The sequence below is a fragment of the Mastigoproctus giganteus genome, chromosome 7, assembly GCF_048544385.1.
Source record: "Mastigoproctus giganteus isolate SK-2022 chromosome 7, ASM4854438v1, whole genome shotgun sequence".
NCBI classification, from domain to species: Eukaryota; Metazoa; Arthropoda; class Arachnida; order Uropygi; family Thelyphonidae; genus Mastigoproctus; species Mastigoproctus giganteus.
The window spans coordinates 207,311,454-207,326,095 of NC_143581.1; the positions used below are offsets into that span (position 1 = coordinate 207,311,454).

Consider the following 14,642-nt stretch of genomic DNA (forward strand, 5'->3'; position numbering starts at 1 on the left):
TATTACAACCTATAGTACTTAGTACCATGCATGGGTTGGAGGTTGGGAAGCAAAAGAAGATATTTGTTGACATTAGACTAGAACTTCTGTAGACTGTTCTGCAAAAATATGTAATTTTTCAGGAAATACATAAGCAATATTTGTAATGTGCTTGTGCCAAGAGAGATTAGAATTCAGGGTAATCCCCAAAAGACATATTTCATCTTGCCTAGAAATTGGAGTGTCACCAAAGATAAGAATAGGAGCAGAAGAATCCTTTTTAGCATTAGTAGAGGCATACAATGCAAGAAAACAAGCTTATGCAGCATCAGCAAAAAAAAAAAAAAAAAGCTCCCATTTCACCCTTCCGTTCATTCTGAATACCTGTCCAGTTCAGCCTTAAATTTATTTAGGCTATCACCTTCCATGACAAAGGATGGAAGTCTGTTCCACCAATCACTACTCGCTCGCTAAAGGCAAACTTCCGCACATCTATCCTATACTGTCTTTCCTCAATTTCAATTTATAGCCTCTCAGGTGATTATTCTGAGCAAGAGGAAGAATCCCATCAGCATTGGGCATTCAAGGCTTTATATGCATTGGGCACTCAAACCATTCAAGGCTTTATACACCTCAATCAGATCAAATCGTAGGTGCCTAGTCCCCCAGACACTGTAATTTGCAAAACTTAAGCCTTTTTTCGTAAGAGCAACCCTTTGTTCCATTCACTAATCTTGTTGCCCTTCTCTGTACTCATTCCAACAGCTCTACATCCTTCTTAAAATGAGGCCTCCAGACCTGTATACAGTACTCAAGGTGTGGCCTGACCATTACCTTATACAAGGGGATAATCACCTCCTAATCACTGCTAGAAAAATTCCTGTATATCATTGACAAGACACCATGAGCTACTCTTGCAAACTGTCTGCACTGCTCAGAAAACTTCATATCTGCCTGCACAATTACCCCCAGGTCGTTTTCGTTCTCTACCACTATCAGTGTAGTACCACAGAGTTGATACCTTACTCAGAGGTTATTGCTTCCCATATGTAGTACTTTACATTTGTCAATATTATCATTTGCCACCTCTCAGCCCATCTGCTCAACTTTTCTAGATCCTGTTGCAGCAGCGTACTCTCATTGGTGTCCTTAACAACCACTGCAATTTCCATTACACTATTTTAATAAAGCCTTAGTGAAGACTATAAAGAGTCTTCACCAAGATTTTTTCAAATGCTTATTGCATTGTAATAAGCCAACCTTATTGCAGTACACAACATACTAAACAAAATTAAATAAAAAAATTTTTTATAGTGATCAAATATGAAGAGGGAAAAAACTTAACCTAAGAACTGATTAAGCATGTAATAGTACAGATCATACTGCATGCAAGTTGACAATATTAGACAAGCTAAAAGAAAGACTGGAAACTCTCATTAGCATTAGCATAATGCTAATGAGATTATCCTTTATCGATATGCCCATTGGATTTCCGGTCAATGAAAGAAGGTCATTAATATATAAGAGGAAAAGAGTGGGGAAAAGAACTGAACCTTGGGGGACACCAGCACGAGTGGAGAAGTTAGAAGACAGAGAGCCATCTACCAACACCCTCAGTGAACAGTCAGAGAGAAAACTAGATATCTAATTACAAAAAAAAGTTGGCAAACCATAAGATGGAAGCTTGTTTAGAAGACCTTTATGCCAAGACCTTTATGCCAAACACGATTGAAGGCTTTTGAGATGTCAAGAGCAACTGCTTGTGTTTCACCGAACATTTCTGATGAATTTGTCATAAATGGGTAACATAAGCCAGAATATCACCAGTGGATCGACACTGACGGAATCCACACTGGCAATCATTGATCCGATGGAAGGTTTCTATGTAGTTTAAGAGTTGGCAGTTAATTGATTTCTCCATTACTTAGAAAGAGTAGAAGTAATTGGAATGGGACAATAATTGGATGGGAGGGATTTGTCACCCTTTTTAGGAACCAGCTGGATATGAACAAATTTCCAAGCAGAAGGAAAAACATCTTTGGAATAAGAAAGTGAAAAAAGGCGGCAAAGAACAGGAGTAAGTTCAAGAGCACAGATTTTGAGAACAAGTGGAGAAATACCATCAGAACTTGGAGCTTTCTTAGCATCAAGATTCATCAAAATCGTTTTGACATCCTTGTGACGGAAGACCACAGGAGGCATCGAATGCAGCATGTTGGGAATGGTGGGAGGTGTTTTACCAAGATCATTAATACATGAGTCGGAGAAAAAATGGGATGATAGCAGGTCAGCTTTATCCTTGGCTGAAGTGACAAGAGAACCGTCTGGTTTTGACAGAGGTGGGAGCAGAGATGGGCAAAAGTTGCGGCCAATAGCTTTGGAAAGAGTCCAGAATGCTCGGCTACCATTAAGGCAAGGAGCAAGTTTTATACTCTTAGCCCGTTCAAAATCTAGTTTGGACTGATTAATAACTGCTTTACAATTGTTGCGAGCTTTGGTGTAGGCAGAAAATGAAACCGAAGAATCCGAAGCAAAGCCAATTACGATATGCAACATTCTTCTCTTGAACAACCTTAGCAATTTATCAGGAAACCATGGTTTAGATCAGTGTTCCACAAACTTTTTTAGTCATGGAACACTTTTCATCTCACAACATGTTCACGGAACACTTACGAAACACAAGTTTAGCGGGAGCCAAAGAACTGTTTGCTAATATTTTATTACATATGATGCACTGTACATAAGAGCTTCTTTATTTCCAACATAAGTAAAGCTGAAATTCAAATAACTGTCATTTTTGGTCTTTTATTAGTTAGTTCCTGTTTTTTTTTACTTTGGATTTTTGGGGAACAAAAGGCTGCGATTGTTCATACTCAGTTTGAAGTGTGACAATATTGTGTTCGTTTTCATTGACTACAGTTGCACTATTAGAAGTACTTTGCTTCTTGTTTTAAAGGTCTTTTTTCAACGACAAATCCATGGTAATTTATTTTAATAATAATATTTCGAAATACTAATAATTATCAAAAAAAATTTGTACAAGGAGTGAGTTTAGTTATGATATTGGTTCGCTTCCTCCTCTCCTTCAAGCTGTGTACTCCAAGGCTAAATCAAATACGAATGGCATATTAGATCACTACATTGCTACTTTTTCATAATGTATTACCTCTATGCATACTTCTCTATGCAAAGCGCACCAAAGTAGTGTTCTGCAGCCTATGCCAGTATATAAATAACAAAAAAAAAAGAAAGTTAAATATTATAATGATACAAAAGTGGTGAATGCAACAAATATGCAAAATTTATTTATTTTATTTTTTAAATTATTAATTATGATTTTTCGCGGAACAATTGTTCACATTGCATGGAATGCAGTTTGAGAAACGCTGGTTTAGATAAAGGACAAGTTTTTAAAGTGGAGTGGGGAATAAAGGATTCCATTCCTACAAGAATAATTTCACTGACATGATTTGAGCAAACGTTGACATCAGAAGTTTTGAAACAGTAATCCAACCAGGGAAAGGAAGAAATGAAATCTTGCAGGTCATCCCATTTTGCATTCTTGTAATGCGAAACAACACGAGGCTGGGAACAGCCATGAGATAAAGGCTCCATTGGAGAAGAGACAATCACCAAGTTGTGATCTCGGGTGGCTAAAGGACCACTCACTTCAACTTGTATTTAGAAGGGTCGTTTTTGAGAAAAAGATCAAGCGTGTTGGCTATATGGTTAGGATTGTCCGGTATTCTGGTAGGTAAATGAGCAATTTGTGCAAGGTCATTAGTAATTGCAAAAGCCTCAGTGTCTCGACCAGCTAGATCTGTGTGACTAGAAAACGGAAGCCAGCTGGAGTTGTGAACATTAAAATCACCAAGGAAAATTACCTCACTGTTACGAAAGTTGGAATGGAGAAAGTCAATTTGCAAAGAGAGGAAGTTAAAGAGCTCCAAATGATTAGTGGAGTTGGGAGAACGGTAGAGACAACAGATAAATTTGACACAATGAGGTAGAGAGATTTTAAGCCAGAGAAGATCAAAGAGAGGAGATTCCAAATTGCCAAGTCTCTGACAGGGAATATCAGAAAGGACATATGCACAAGTACCACCTTTGAGGCAAAAGGAATCATACAGCGAATAATTTGGGCATTTGAGATGACCAGTTGTTGAATCAACCGATAACTGAGATTCTGTCAGAAAAAGTACATGGGGTTTAGCAGAGTGTAAGTGGAAATGGACATCACTGAGATTAGAACTGAGATTACATATATTTGTGAAATGAGCTAGGAAGTGTCTGGGAGATTTAGATCATTTTGCAGATAAGTTTGCTCTAATCGTTTGACAATTCATGGTGTATTCAATAGAAAGAAAAGTGGGCAGAGGGTGTCATGCTGTATGAAGTAATGAAATTTTTGGATATGACCTACACATGGCAAGAATATACCCATATCCTTGACATAACGTGGCCTCGACAATGCCCCCTGCGCGCGCACACACACACACTACTTGGACTCTCTCCAGTCACTATCTGGCAGAGTAGAAGTAGCAAGATTATACACTAGCTGATCCGGAAGCCTCCTAGAGAGTTACCAATAGGTTCGGTCTAGTGTGCTAACTAGCAGCAAGCCTGCAAACACCGTTTTAGCGCTGTACCCTCGAAATGTAAGGAAGTTTGGATCTCGCCATGGTGGTCATCATAACCTCAAGAGACATCAATCATACTGCATGATAGAATAGATGGGGAAGGGTTGATCGGAACTTAGCTCTGAGACCAGACATGGGCTCCACCACTTCAAGCCTCCAATAAGCAAAGTGGTGGTATTGCAACGGTTGACGAGAGTCATCTACCACCCAGTTGAATCAAAAAAGATTGAATCAATCAACCTAACTGAATCAAAAAAGAAAGGTTCGGCGAACATGTAAATGTGCAGAAAAAATTATAAAAGCGTGCAATTTAAAAAAATTTCAAAATTATAAAATTACAAAAAAAAAAAAAGAGTAGACAGGCATAATGTCAGTAAGTTTTACCTCTCGAGCATTGTTGCCAGAATTCACGTCTTCAGCTGGTAAGTACATCGCTGTGGAGATTTAGAAGGGATCGGCCACTCAACCTTACAAAAGAACATATTAATGGATGAATGGATGGTGGCTTTTTTCTTTTCATTGTAGATTTCTTTGTAGCAAGCAAGCATATCATTCACCCCTCTGTTAACATTTAAGAATTGTTTGCTGTCAAGATCCATTTTCTCAAAACTCGCCATTGCCGATGCAAATTCATGAAATACCATTGCCATCTCTCTGGTGATGAAGCGTCTCGGCTCCTCATTTGGTTCATCTTGAGCTTTGTCAGCATTTTCTTCTTTCACTATCGCTGCCTGCAAGTCAATAAGTTCTTCATTAGATAATTCTTTCTCTTCTTCCTCTATTAACTCCTCCATGTCTTTGGCATCAACCTCCAACTGAAGTAGCTCTGCAACCTTTACAATCTTATCCGTAACCTCTTCATATGATTCGTCTTTTTCAAAGCCTTTACGTGCCATGGGCATATTTTCTTCCATGCGCCATTTAAACAACTTTTAGTAATTTCCACCCAGTCCTTATTAATGTTTAAGATGCCGTGGTAAATATTGTAAGATTTCCAAAAGTCTCTTAACGTAAAATTTTTCTCAATGTCTACTGCAGACACTGCCTGAGTAAATGTTGTGTGTAAATAGTATGCTTTTAAATTCAAAATAACATCCTCATCCATAGGTTGGATGAGTGAAGTTGTGTTTGGCGGTAGAAATACAACTCTCACGTTTGAAATGAAATCACCTATATGAGTAGGACATCCAGGAGCAGTATCTAATAGAAGCAAAATCTTGAAAGGAACGTCTTTGTCTTTACAATATTTTTCAACCTCAGGAATGAAGCAGCATTTAAACCAATCCTCAGAGAGAGAGAGATATCATTATCCATGCTCTTTGGTTCGATCGGAAATGCATGTGTAGGGTGGCTTTTGATGAACTTAAATGCATGAGGATTTCCAGAACAGTACACAAGCAGTGGTTTTAATCTGTAATCTCCTGCTGCATTAGCCCCAAGCAAAAGCATGGCCCTATCTTTTGAAGCCTTGAAACCTGGCATTGTCTTTTCCTATTTGGCAATGTATGTTCGATCTGGTATTTTTTTTTCCAATATAGAGCAGTCTCATCAACGTTAAAAATTTGCTGCATTGAATAGCCAGCCGCCTTCATCAATAATTTATTCCAACACATCACAAAATTTCTTTGCTGCTGCAGAATCGGCACTGACAACTTCACTGCATACTTTAATGTTGTGGAAACCAGCACGATACTTGAACCTATTAAACCTCCCGTTGCTTGCCACGAACTTGAGTTGGGGGTTTGCCGTACTTATCCTTAATATCTTCTAAATATGTCTTGCTTTTGCTTGAATGGCCATTGGACTCAGGGGCACTCGCTTGTGAATCTAATTTTCCATCTATATTATTAATAGCTTTTCCATCTTCAATATAGCACCTGACACTGTTTTGTGATCACTGTTGATCTTAAATGCGTTGAACCTTTAACACATTCTTTTATATGCACACTGTCCTTTAAAATAGTATTCACTGTTGAAGCAGCGAGACCTAATTCCCTTGCAATAGATGACAAACTGTGTCCTGCTTCGTATTTCTTAATCATTTTCATTTTTAAATCAATTTTGTTTCGTTTCCTGGCACTACCACCACTTGCACTTTCTGTTGGTTGCTTTCCCTTCATCACTGTAATACGTAAATAGGAATGAAGACAAAATTCTGAAAAATTTTTTTTATATGATTGAAGATTTAAGTGAAGGGGAACACATTTCACCATAACGTAAAAACACACGCAAGTGCAGTTATCAGTATTATGGTAAATGCAATAAGATCGAGTTTACTACCTAGATGCACTAACAGAAAAGCCCAATAAACCCGAAAGTGCAAATTGTTTTTGTTTTATGGTTGTGACCTCCAGAAACGTGCTTTAGAAAAATATCACAAAGGCATTCAAAATTGATTCTTATAATGGGAACATAGGATAATGATGAAAGGGTAGTGCAATTGCCATTATAAATATGACCTTTCAGAGAGATAAATAGCTTAGTAATATAGTAAAATATTCAACTTGGAACGAATTACAAAAAAAAAAAAAAAAAAAAAACAATGTGTTATTGGGTTCAACATTACGATATTTTCACAATACTTCCATTTATCCCTACAGATGCAAAATATATTTCCATATTTTTTTCAGTTTGCACCAGCGAGCAAAAACTTACATAAAGTCGAATTTGCGTAAGTCAAGTATTATGTAAGTTGGGGAGTTCCTGCATATTCAACAAAGGTAAAAAAAAAAGAAAGTAAAAGAAAAAAAGACAGCTTCTCAAGTCTTGAAAAATAACAGGCAATAGATGAAAAGCATGCTAGGCAGCAGGTAAATTAAACCGAGCAAAAATGCAGGAACAAGGATGTCTGAAATAACGAAGGAGTCATCAGCAATACATATATGTCTTCAGAATACACTGTGGAAAATACTGTTATATGAAATCCAATATATTAGCCGTTTCTAGAATCTGTTGGCATCTCAAATGTTTCAAATTTATCTGATATAATATTTAATAAATCATCATCATTATCATCATCACATTGGTGGTCTACCAATGGGAAGTCCAAGCATACACTCAACAACCACTTCTCCATAGCCAGTATTTCAACTTCTCTTCTTGGTATTTTGTAAATCCAAATAAGAATAAACAAATTTTAATTACAATCATACATATGGTGAAAACAACTATGAAACAGTGAGAAAAAAAAATATTTGAAGGATGAGTTCAAATTGAAGTTATATTCAAAAAATTCAGTAAAACCTTCCTGGTCTAAGTGGACTACAAAAATATCAGAAATTCAAAGGCTTTTAAAAAAATATCCTCATTTTCAACAGACATTTTAGTTTACACTCTTCAATACAATTTAATTGCAGTACATAAACTGTGACAGTACATTCCACTGTATAAGGAAATAGTGAGGCCACATCTTAGTAATGCATACAGGTCTGCAAACAGAATATGGTTCTTATTCTGTGTCTTTACCATGAGAAAAACATCCCTCATGCTGTGAAAACAGCTGAGGGCTGGAATCAATGTCTCCCCAGATGGGTAGACTTCAGTTTCATCTTCAGAAGCTTCACTTTCAGCACTCTCTACTGCTGCATTCTCCAATATAAGTGGAGGGCATGGAATTGGCAGGTTACCTCTACGTGAAATTTCCTAATGACAGATGGAATATTAGGATACACAATGCCCTTCTTACTCTTTGAATCGTATCCCTCTACAACAACTAAGCAAAAATAACAGCCATAGTAGTGGTTTGTAGGAACCTGCTAAATCATGGGAATTGCAAATGGAATAGCCTTTTTTTTTTATCATCTTTTTGCAATCTCGATATTTCAACACAACTTTATGTGGAGCCCATTATTTATTTTATATTGGAGTGTTCACTCCAATACATATTTTTCACAAATTCTCTAATATATTTGCTTAAGGACTACATAACCTCCACAAATATAACAAAATAAGTTTGAATTGTTCAAACTTTTGTTTGAATACATTTTACTCTTTTCAGCACAAGTTTGACATCATAACCTCAAAAATAAACTGAGCTCACACTGATAAACACTACTGCACAGAGCTCTCAAGGTTAAGGAACAAATGATTGAAGGCATTGTTGCCAAAATGTGAAGATTTAGTTTACATATTCCCAGAATTTACTCCTAACTTAATACATTCAATAATACAATTCATGATGTCAACTTAAGTGATTTGTGAAAAAAAACTAGTATATGATATAAAAAATGAATAACATTTCTGAGATCAGAGTAAAAAACAGTTACTAATTTACAAACAGCAAAAACTATGCAGAGTGCTGTAATCAGAGCATTCACAGACAGAATAAAGTGAAAGTGATTTTTGTTGAATAATTGAGTAATAATATTTCTCTCCTCAGGTGGAGTGGGGTTCATTTGCTTCTATATACAGCTTTGAACTGAAGAAATTCTAAAAGTGCCCAGAGCTATCCTAAAGGCACTGTGATGAATACTGTGAAACAGTATAAGAACCCTAGCAGAGTCATCATAATGTAAGCAAGTGGTTCCCAACCCATGCGTCTTGACTCTAACAAAGCTGATCATTAGATCTGCTAAGGATTAAAAAAATATATTTCTGTTATATATACATACCGTACAGATAAATAATATTTAATAAATATCATTTAAAAAATAATACACCAAACGTGTGCTGCTTGCCACAAAACGCATGAAGGCCGCCGTAGCCTAGTGGTCAGGCGCGCGGGTGCACAAGTACACGTGCCTTGAGTGACCGGGGTTCAAGCCCGTGACTGCTGAATACGGTGTTGTTTCTTGTATTCTGTGTATCTTGTAAACTCCTTTGACCGTTTGGTCGTCCCGGAGTATAAACAGAAAATTTATTTATTTATGTCCGGCTTCACATTTTGTTAGCTAAATCATAATTGCATGGCATTCACGTGTAGACACCTTTTTTGTTACTAAAGCAGTGATCTAATGTTTGCTTCACACAATCATAATTATGCACATTGTTTTTATTAGTATAGCAGTGTACTGTAAATTTTATTTCACCCTTTATTTGAAAAATGACTTCAGTGAAAAGAAGGTACACTGACAAATACATCAAGTACAGATTTATTTCAATAATTATAGCAGAAAATGAAAGGCCGTAATGCATCATATGCATGGAAGCAATGCCAGATTTGGTTCATGCAGGGGGTCCCCTGCATGCACACATATTTTTTGTATCCCCAAAAATATGGTCATGGGGAGTCCTGCACCAACAGTAATTGCCCTGGGGCTCACAGTGGTCTTGGAGCCAGGGAGCAACTGTGCAACTGCACATTGGTAAATCCAGCATTGCATGGAAGTTGTTCCTAATGAATTGCAAAAACCAAATAAACTGTAACATCATTCAAATACTAAACACAATCCTTTAAGAAGAGAGAGCATTTTTCCACTTTGGTATAATAATGAAAATGAGCTTCACTTGGCGCATGTGACGTCATAATTTTCAAAATATTTTCCCAGAGGAGGACTCCATTTCCTGGGTTTGAACTGCTTTTAGTCATGAAGTCTTACTGAATTATCAAAATTGTTCACATTCTCAAAAAGGTTCTGAATCACTGATAGCAATCTAACCAATAAACCATATAGTATTAGGCTTTTAAAATCCAGAAGGGTTTCTACCTGATTTATGAACTGTAATTATTTCTTTCATTACATGTGCCTTACACGCAGTTGATTTATCATAACTGTCTTCAATATTTACAGGTTATCTGAAATTTAAAAGGAACAAAGAATATTAATTATTCAGAGAGCATTAGTTGTCTCTAGTTTTGTGTGACAGAAGCAGGAAATTTCAAATTTGATAAACTACTGTTCAGACCAGAACAAAACCTGTGTTGAGTAAAGAATACAATATGGCAATTTCTTAACACTACGGGTTACCTATTGTCCATTCAGGAGAACACGCGTTAGCTGTTACTAACTGCCTAGTGACTTTCACATATTCCACGTCTCAAAAAATCATTGTTTACTTAGAGCTCACGATGTTTTCGGGTAAATTTTTACCACTCTTTTATTATCACAAATTTAAGAAATCTCTATTGAATAAGATCAAACAGCCCATCAAACAGTATTATTCTGTATACACTTTTACACTGCCAGAAGGCTACAGAAACTTCTAAAAATGTTTCAGATCTTTGTGAAGTACCTGAGTTGGGGTAATATGATTAATATCTTCAGATGCTAACTTCTTCAAAACAGTAGTCTTTCCTGCATTATCCAAACCCAGAAGTAGAATACGAAGTTCTCGATCTGGTGCTGACCTTAGCTTTCTTAACAGAGAAAGGAGGCCCTAGAATTAAAAAAATAATAATAATAATAAACAAATAAGAGTATAAAGTATACAAACAGTATACAGATTTAGAGATAAACTCTAAACAATACAATTAACAAAAATTTAAATCTGCAAGACTCAGTGATATGATCCTTGCCTTAATTTTGCAATTCAGTTCGTCCCAACATGTTCAATTCAGTAGAGGTAATTTTCTGTGCTGGCCACATAATTACAGTGGTTTTATGTTTTTCTCATCAAACCACATGTATTTACAATCCTTTTTTTTTTTGTGACATGGTCTATTATCACATTGGAAGATGTAAAGGCTGCTTCCTTAAAATTGATAGAATGCAGTGTGTACTGAATTGTCTAGAACATCAATGTAGGACACAGCACTCATGGTTCTGTGACCTGTTGACCTATGTTCGTGCTAACTTTAATCCTTTAATCCAGCAAATAAACATTACTGAGGAAAGCACTCATTGGTCATTTATTAAAAAAAATATGGTACTAAGCAAACAAACTAACCACTAAGAGCTTCAGTCGATGATGTGTTTTTGTTTATGTCAAAATAAAGTTAGACGTCGCCAACCTAACCTAAGGCACATATGCAACAAGTGGCAAACCTCTTTAATTTTAGAAAAAAATAATGTAAAGAATTAAACAACTGATATTTAAAATCAGAAATGAAGATACACATACAGTTTAAATTCCACTTTTACTGCCAGAAATTATGACACAGGTTTCAATGTGACAAGAACCTGGTTCATATTTACCACCTTTTGGTATTAATTTAGCCAAGGAAAGATAAACGGGTATAGATAAGTTTTTTTTAGTATTAATTTAGCACAGGAAGCTAATGAGCATTATGACATTGATTCATTAATCTATATTAAATTTATTTTATAAACATAAAATAGTTCTAATTTGTTTATTACAGGTAGTTAACATAAAATTCCTTTAAGTAATTACCAAAAACATTTAGTGCCTGGCATGGATCAGTAAGGGAGGGGAGGAGATTATTAATTCTTGTAGCTTCTGGATCTGCTCCTAGTGGCACTCAAAGCATTTCCAAAATAATGTGGCCAATTTCTGGAAAAAGTTGGCCATCACCATGAAAATTCCCCAACCCCAGACCATATCCTCCTCCTCCAAAATTTACAATTTTAACACACTCCAGTAATAAGAATTATTCTCCAAAGTAAAACATTCCATGTTTATGGTGATATTTGTTTAGTTATGGAAATTGTTTCCAATGCAGCTGTTTGTTTATCTAATATTTAACTGGGCACTTTTAAGGTAAGAAAGGCTGCTTCTTTACACTCAGTATCTATTCTATACCCATTTATTACTGCATATGCAGTTCCTTATCATTTTTTTTTAACTGTTTGTCTACTTTTCTTGCTGGTACCGTAATCAGCCTTTTCTTTAGAATCTGTGTCCAACTTGGCAACAATAAGTTCAGTAACTGCATATTATTATGTTAGTACTATACTTAACATGTATATAATATTCAAGATATGTTTAATTTAATTTAATAAAATCTTTTTAATGGCATTCAAAAAAATTACACACTTCCCTTCTCAGATAGGATAACTATCAGTGAGGCATTCCAGTAATCAGAAACTCACCGGCTAAAAAAAAACTTCCCACAATTCTTCCCTTGTAATTTAAATTTAAGGCCTCTAGTTCATTTTACCAATCCTCTCAGAGCAGCCTTATAAACTCAGTCAAATCCCCTCTATGGTGACTGGTTGCCAAGTTCTGTAGCCCACATAACTAAAGTCTTTCCTCACATGGTTGCCCTTTTGCCAATCTCACCATGCAAATTTCCCATCTTTGGACCCCTTCAAGAAGCTCAATATCTTTTTTCGGATGAGGTCTCCATACCTGGACACAGTATTCCAAATGTGGTCATACAACTACCTTAAACAGTGAGACTATAACATCTCTATACAATCTCTACAGGATATTGTTTCATAAATCATCGAACACCGTGGGCTTTCCTGGCTGCCTGTTTACACTGCTCACAAAACTTCATCGGCCTGTATCACAACTGCCACATTTTTGACCATTCTTGAAGCCCATTCAAGTCACCCTGAAAGAGCACTGCTTAGCATTGATCATTAATTAGTTTTCCAATCTTTACAATCTCTGCACATTTTGACATCATGCCCTGTATCCCTTCATCGATGTTGTTTATGAAAATCAGAAACTGATCCAAGAACTGAACCTTGGGGAAACACTTTTGACATTACACGAATCTGAAGAATATCCATTAAACAACCCTCTGCCTTCTGCCCTGCAGCAACCCTGTGATCCATCTTAGAACCTTTCGAGTAATCTCAACATGTTTCAGCTTGTACAATAATCTCTCATGAGGGAATAAGTCAAACGACTTGCTAAAACAAACTATGTTGAAATTGTTTCCTACATCCAGCTCTGATTAACTGTGTCAAAATAGCTTACCAGACTAATTAATCATGCTTTTCTCCTAACAAAACCATGTTGCATGTCTTTCGAATGCCATTGCCTACAAGGTTTTCACTATAACTGAAGTCAAGTCAAATTAACGAGTCTGTAGTTACTGATTTCACTCTTAAAACAATCTTTACATATTGGTGACATGCTGGCACTTCTCCAATCCAAAGGAATCTCTCCTGAGTCCAATGATGCCCTCATAATTAACCTCAATGGTTCAATACACTCTCTGGCCACCTCCCTCAAAATTACTGGGTATATGCCATCAACACCAGGGGCCTTACTTGCCTTTAGGCTTGAAATTTTTTTAATAAACAGTCATCGGTAATTTCAAAGTCACTAATTTCATGTCTCAGTCTCCCTCGCAAAGCCTCTCTCAGCAAGAAATGTCTTTTGTCAGTAAAGATTGATGCAAAACACCTATTCAAATCCATCAGTAACATCAGCTGGGTTATCAAAGACTTTCCCACACCCAGTACACAGGGTTTGATCTGATTCATTTCCTCCTCCTTTGTCACATACAGTCAAACTTGGTTAAACGAGCATGGAAATAATGAGATCACGGCTGCAATTAGAAAAAAGGCATAATGATTTCATTTATGAGTATTCCCATACAATCGCTCACTGTTATAACAAGCGCTACACAGATATACCATACAAATTTTGGTAACTATGAAAACATTCTTAATTGCTTGGGTAGTCGAAAAAACCCAATTCTTAGAAAAGACAAAAATGAAAGGGATGACTTAGCTTTTATGGCCAACCGCATCGGATTAGGGGCTGGGTTTATGACTTAACCATGTCCTTTTGGGTACAGGGGCTATACAATAGTGCATTGGCATTCTGCTTGTAATTTCTATGGTCGCACTACCCTATTTACAGATTGTCTTGTATTCACTGAACCATAAATTTATTTCGGGACTTCTAAATGAATTTTGGCAACGGTAATTGTTTGTATGCAGATCACTTTATAGTCATTTTAAAGTAAAATCAGTTTTAGAAAGTGCAAGGTTACAAACGTCGATGAAGCACTGCTTCAATGGTTCACTACACAAAGAAGTGCTGGATTTTCAATAGACGGTTCGACCTTGAAGGCTCAAGCAGGAAAATTTGCTAAACAATTTGGACGCAAAAATTTTGTAACAACAGTTGGCTGGATCAATTTAAAAACCGACATAACATCGCTTATGCAAAAATTAGTGGAAAAGTTCGATCTGCAGATCCAATAATGGCAAATGAATGGAT

At 36.4% G+C, this 14,642-nt stretch overlaps 1 protein-coding gene across 2 annotated transcripts in view; it reads right to left on the minus strand.

Moving 5' to 3' along the window:
- LOC150083622 (ADP-ribosylation factor-like protein 3) overlaps positions 1 to 14,642 on the minus strand; it is an 85,260-nt gene that overhangs the window by 42,917 nt on the left and 27,701 nt on the right. For both annotated transcript variants that reach the window (XM_090377389.1, XM_090377390.1), the window contains exon 2: positions 10,791 to 10,934. In XM_090377389.1, coding sequence (XP_090233515.1) covers positions 10,791 to 10,934 — 144 coding nt within the window. The remainder of the gene's footprint in view (positions 1 to 10,790; positions 10,935 to 14,642) is intronic.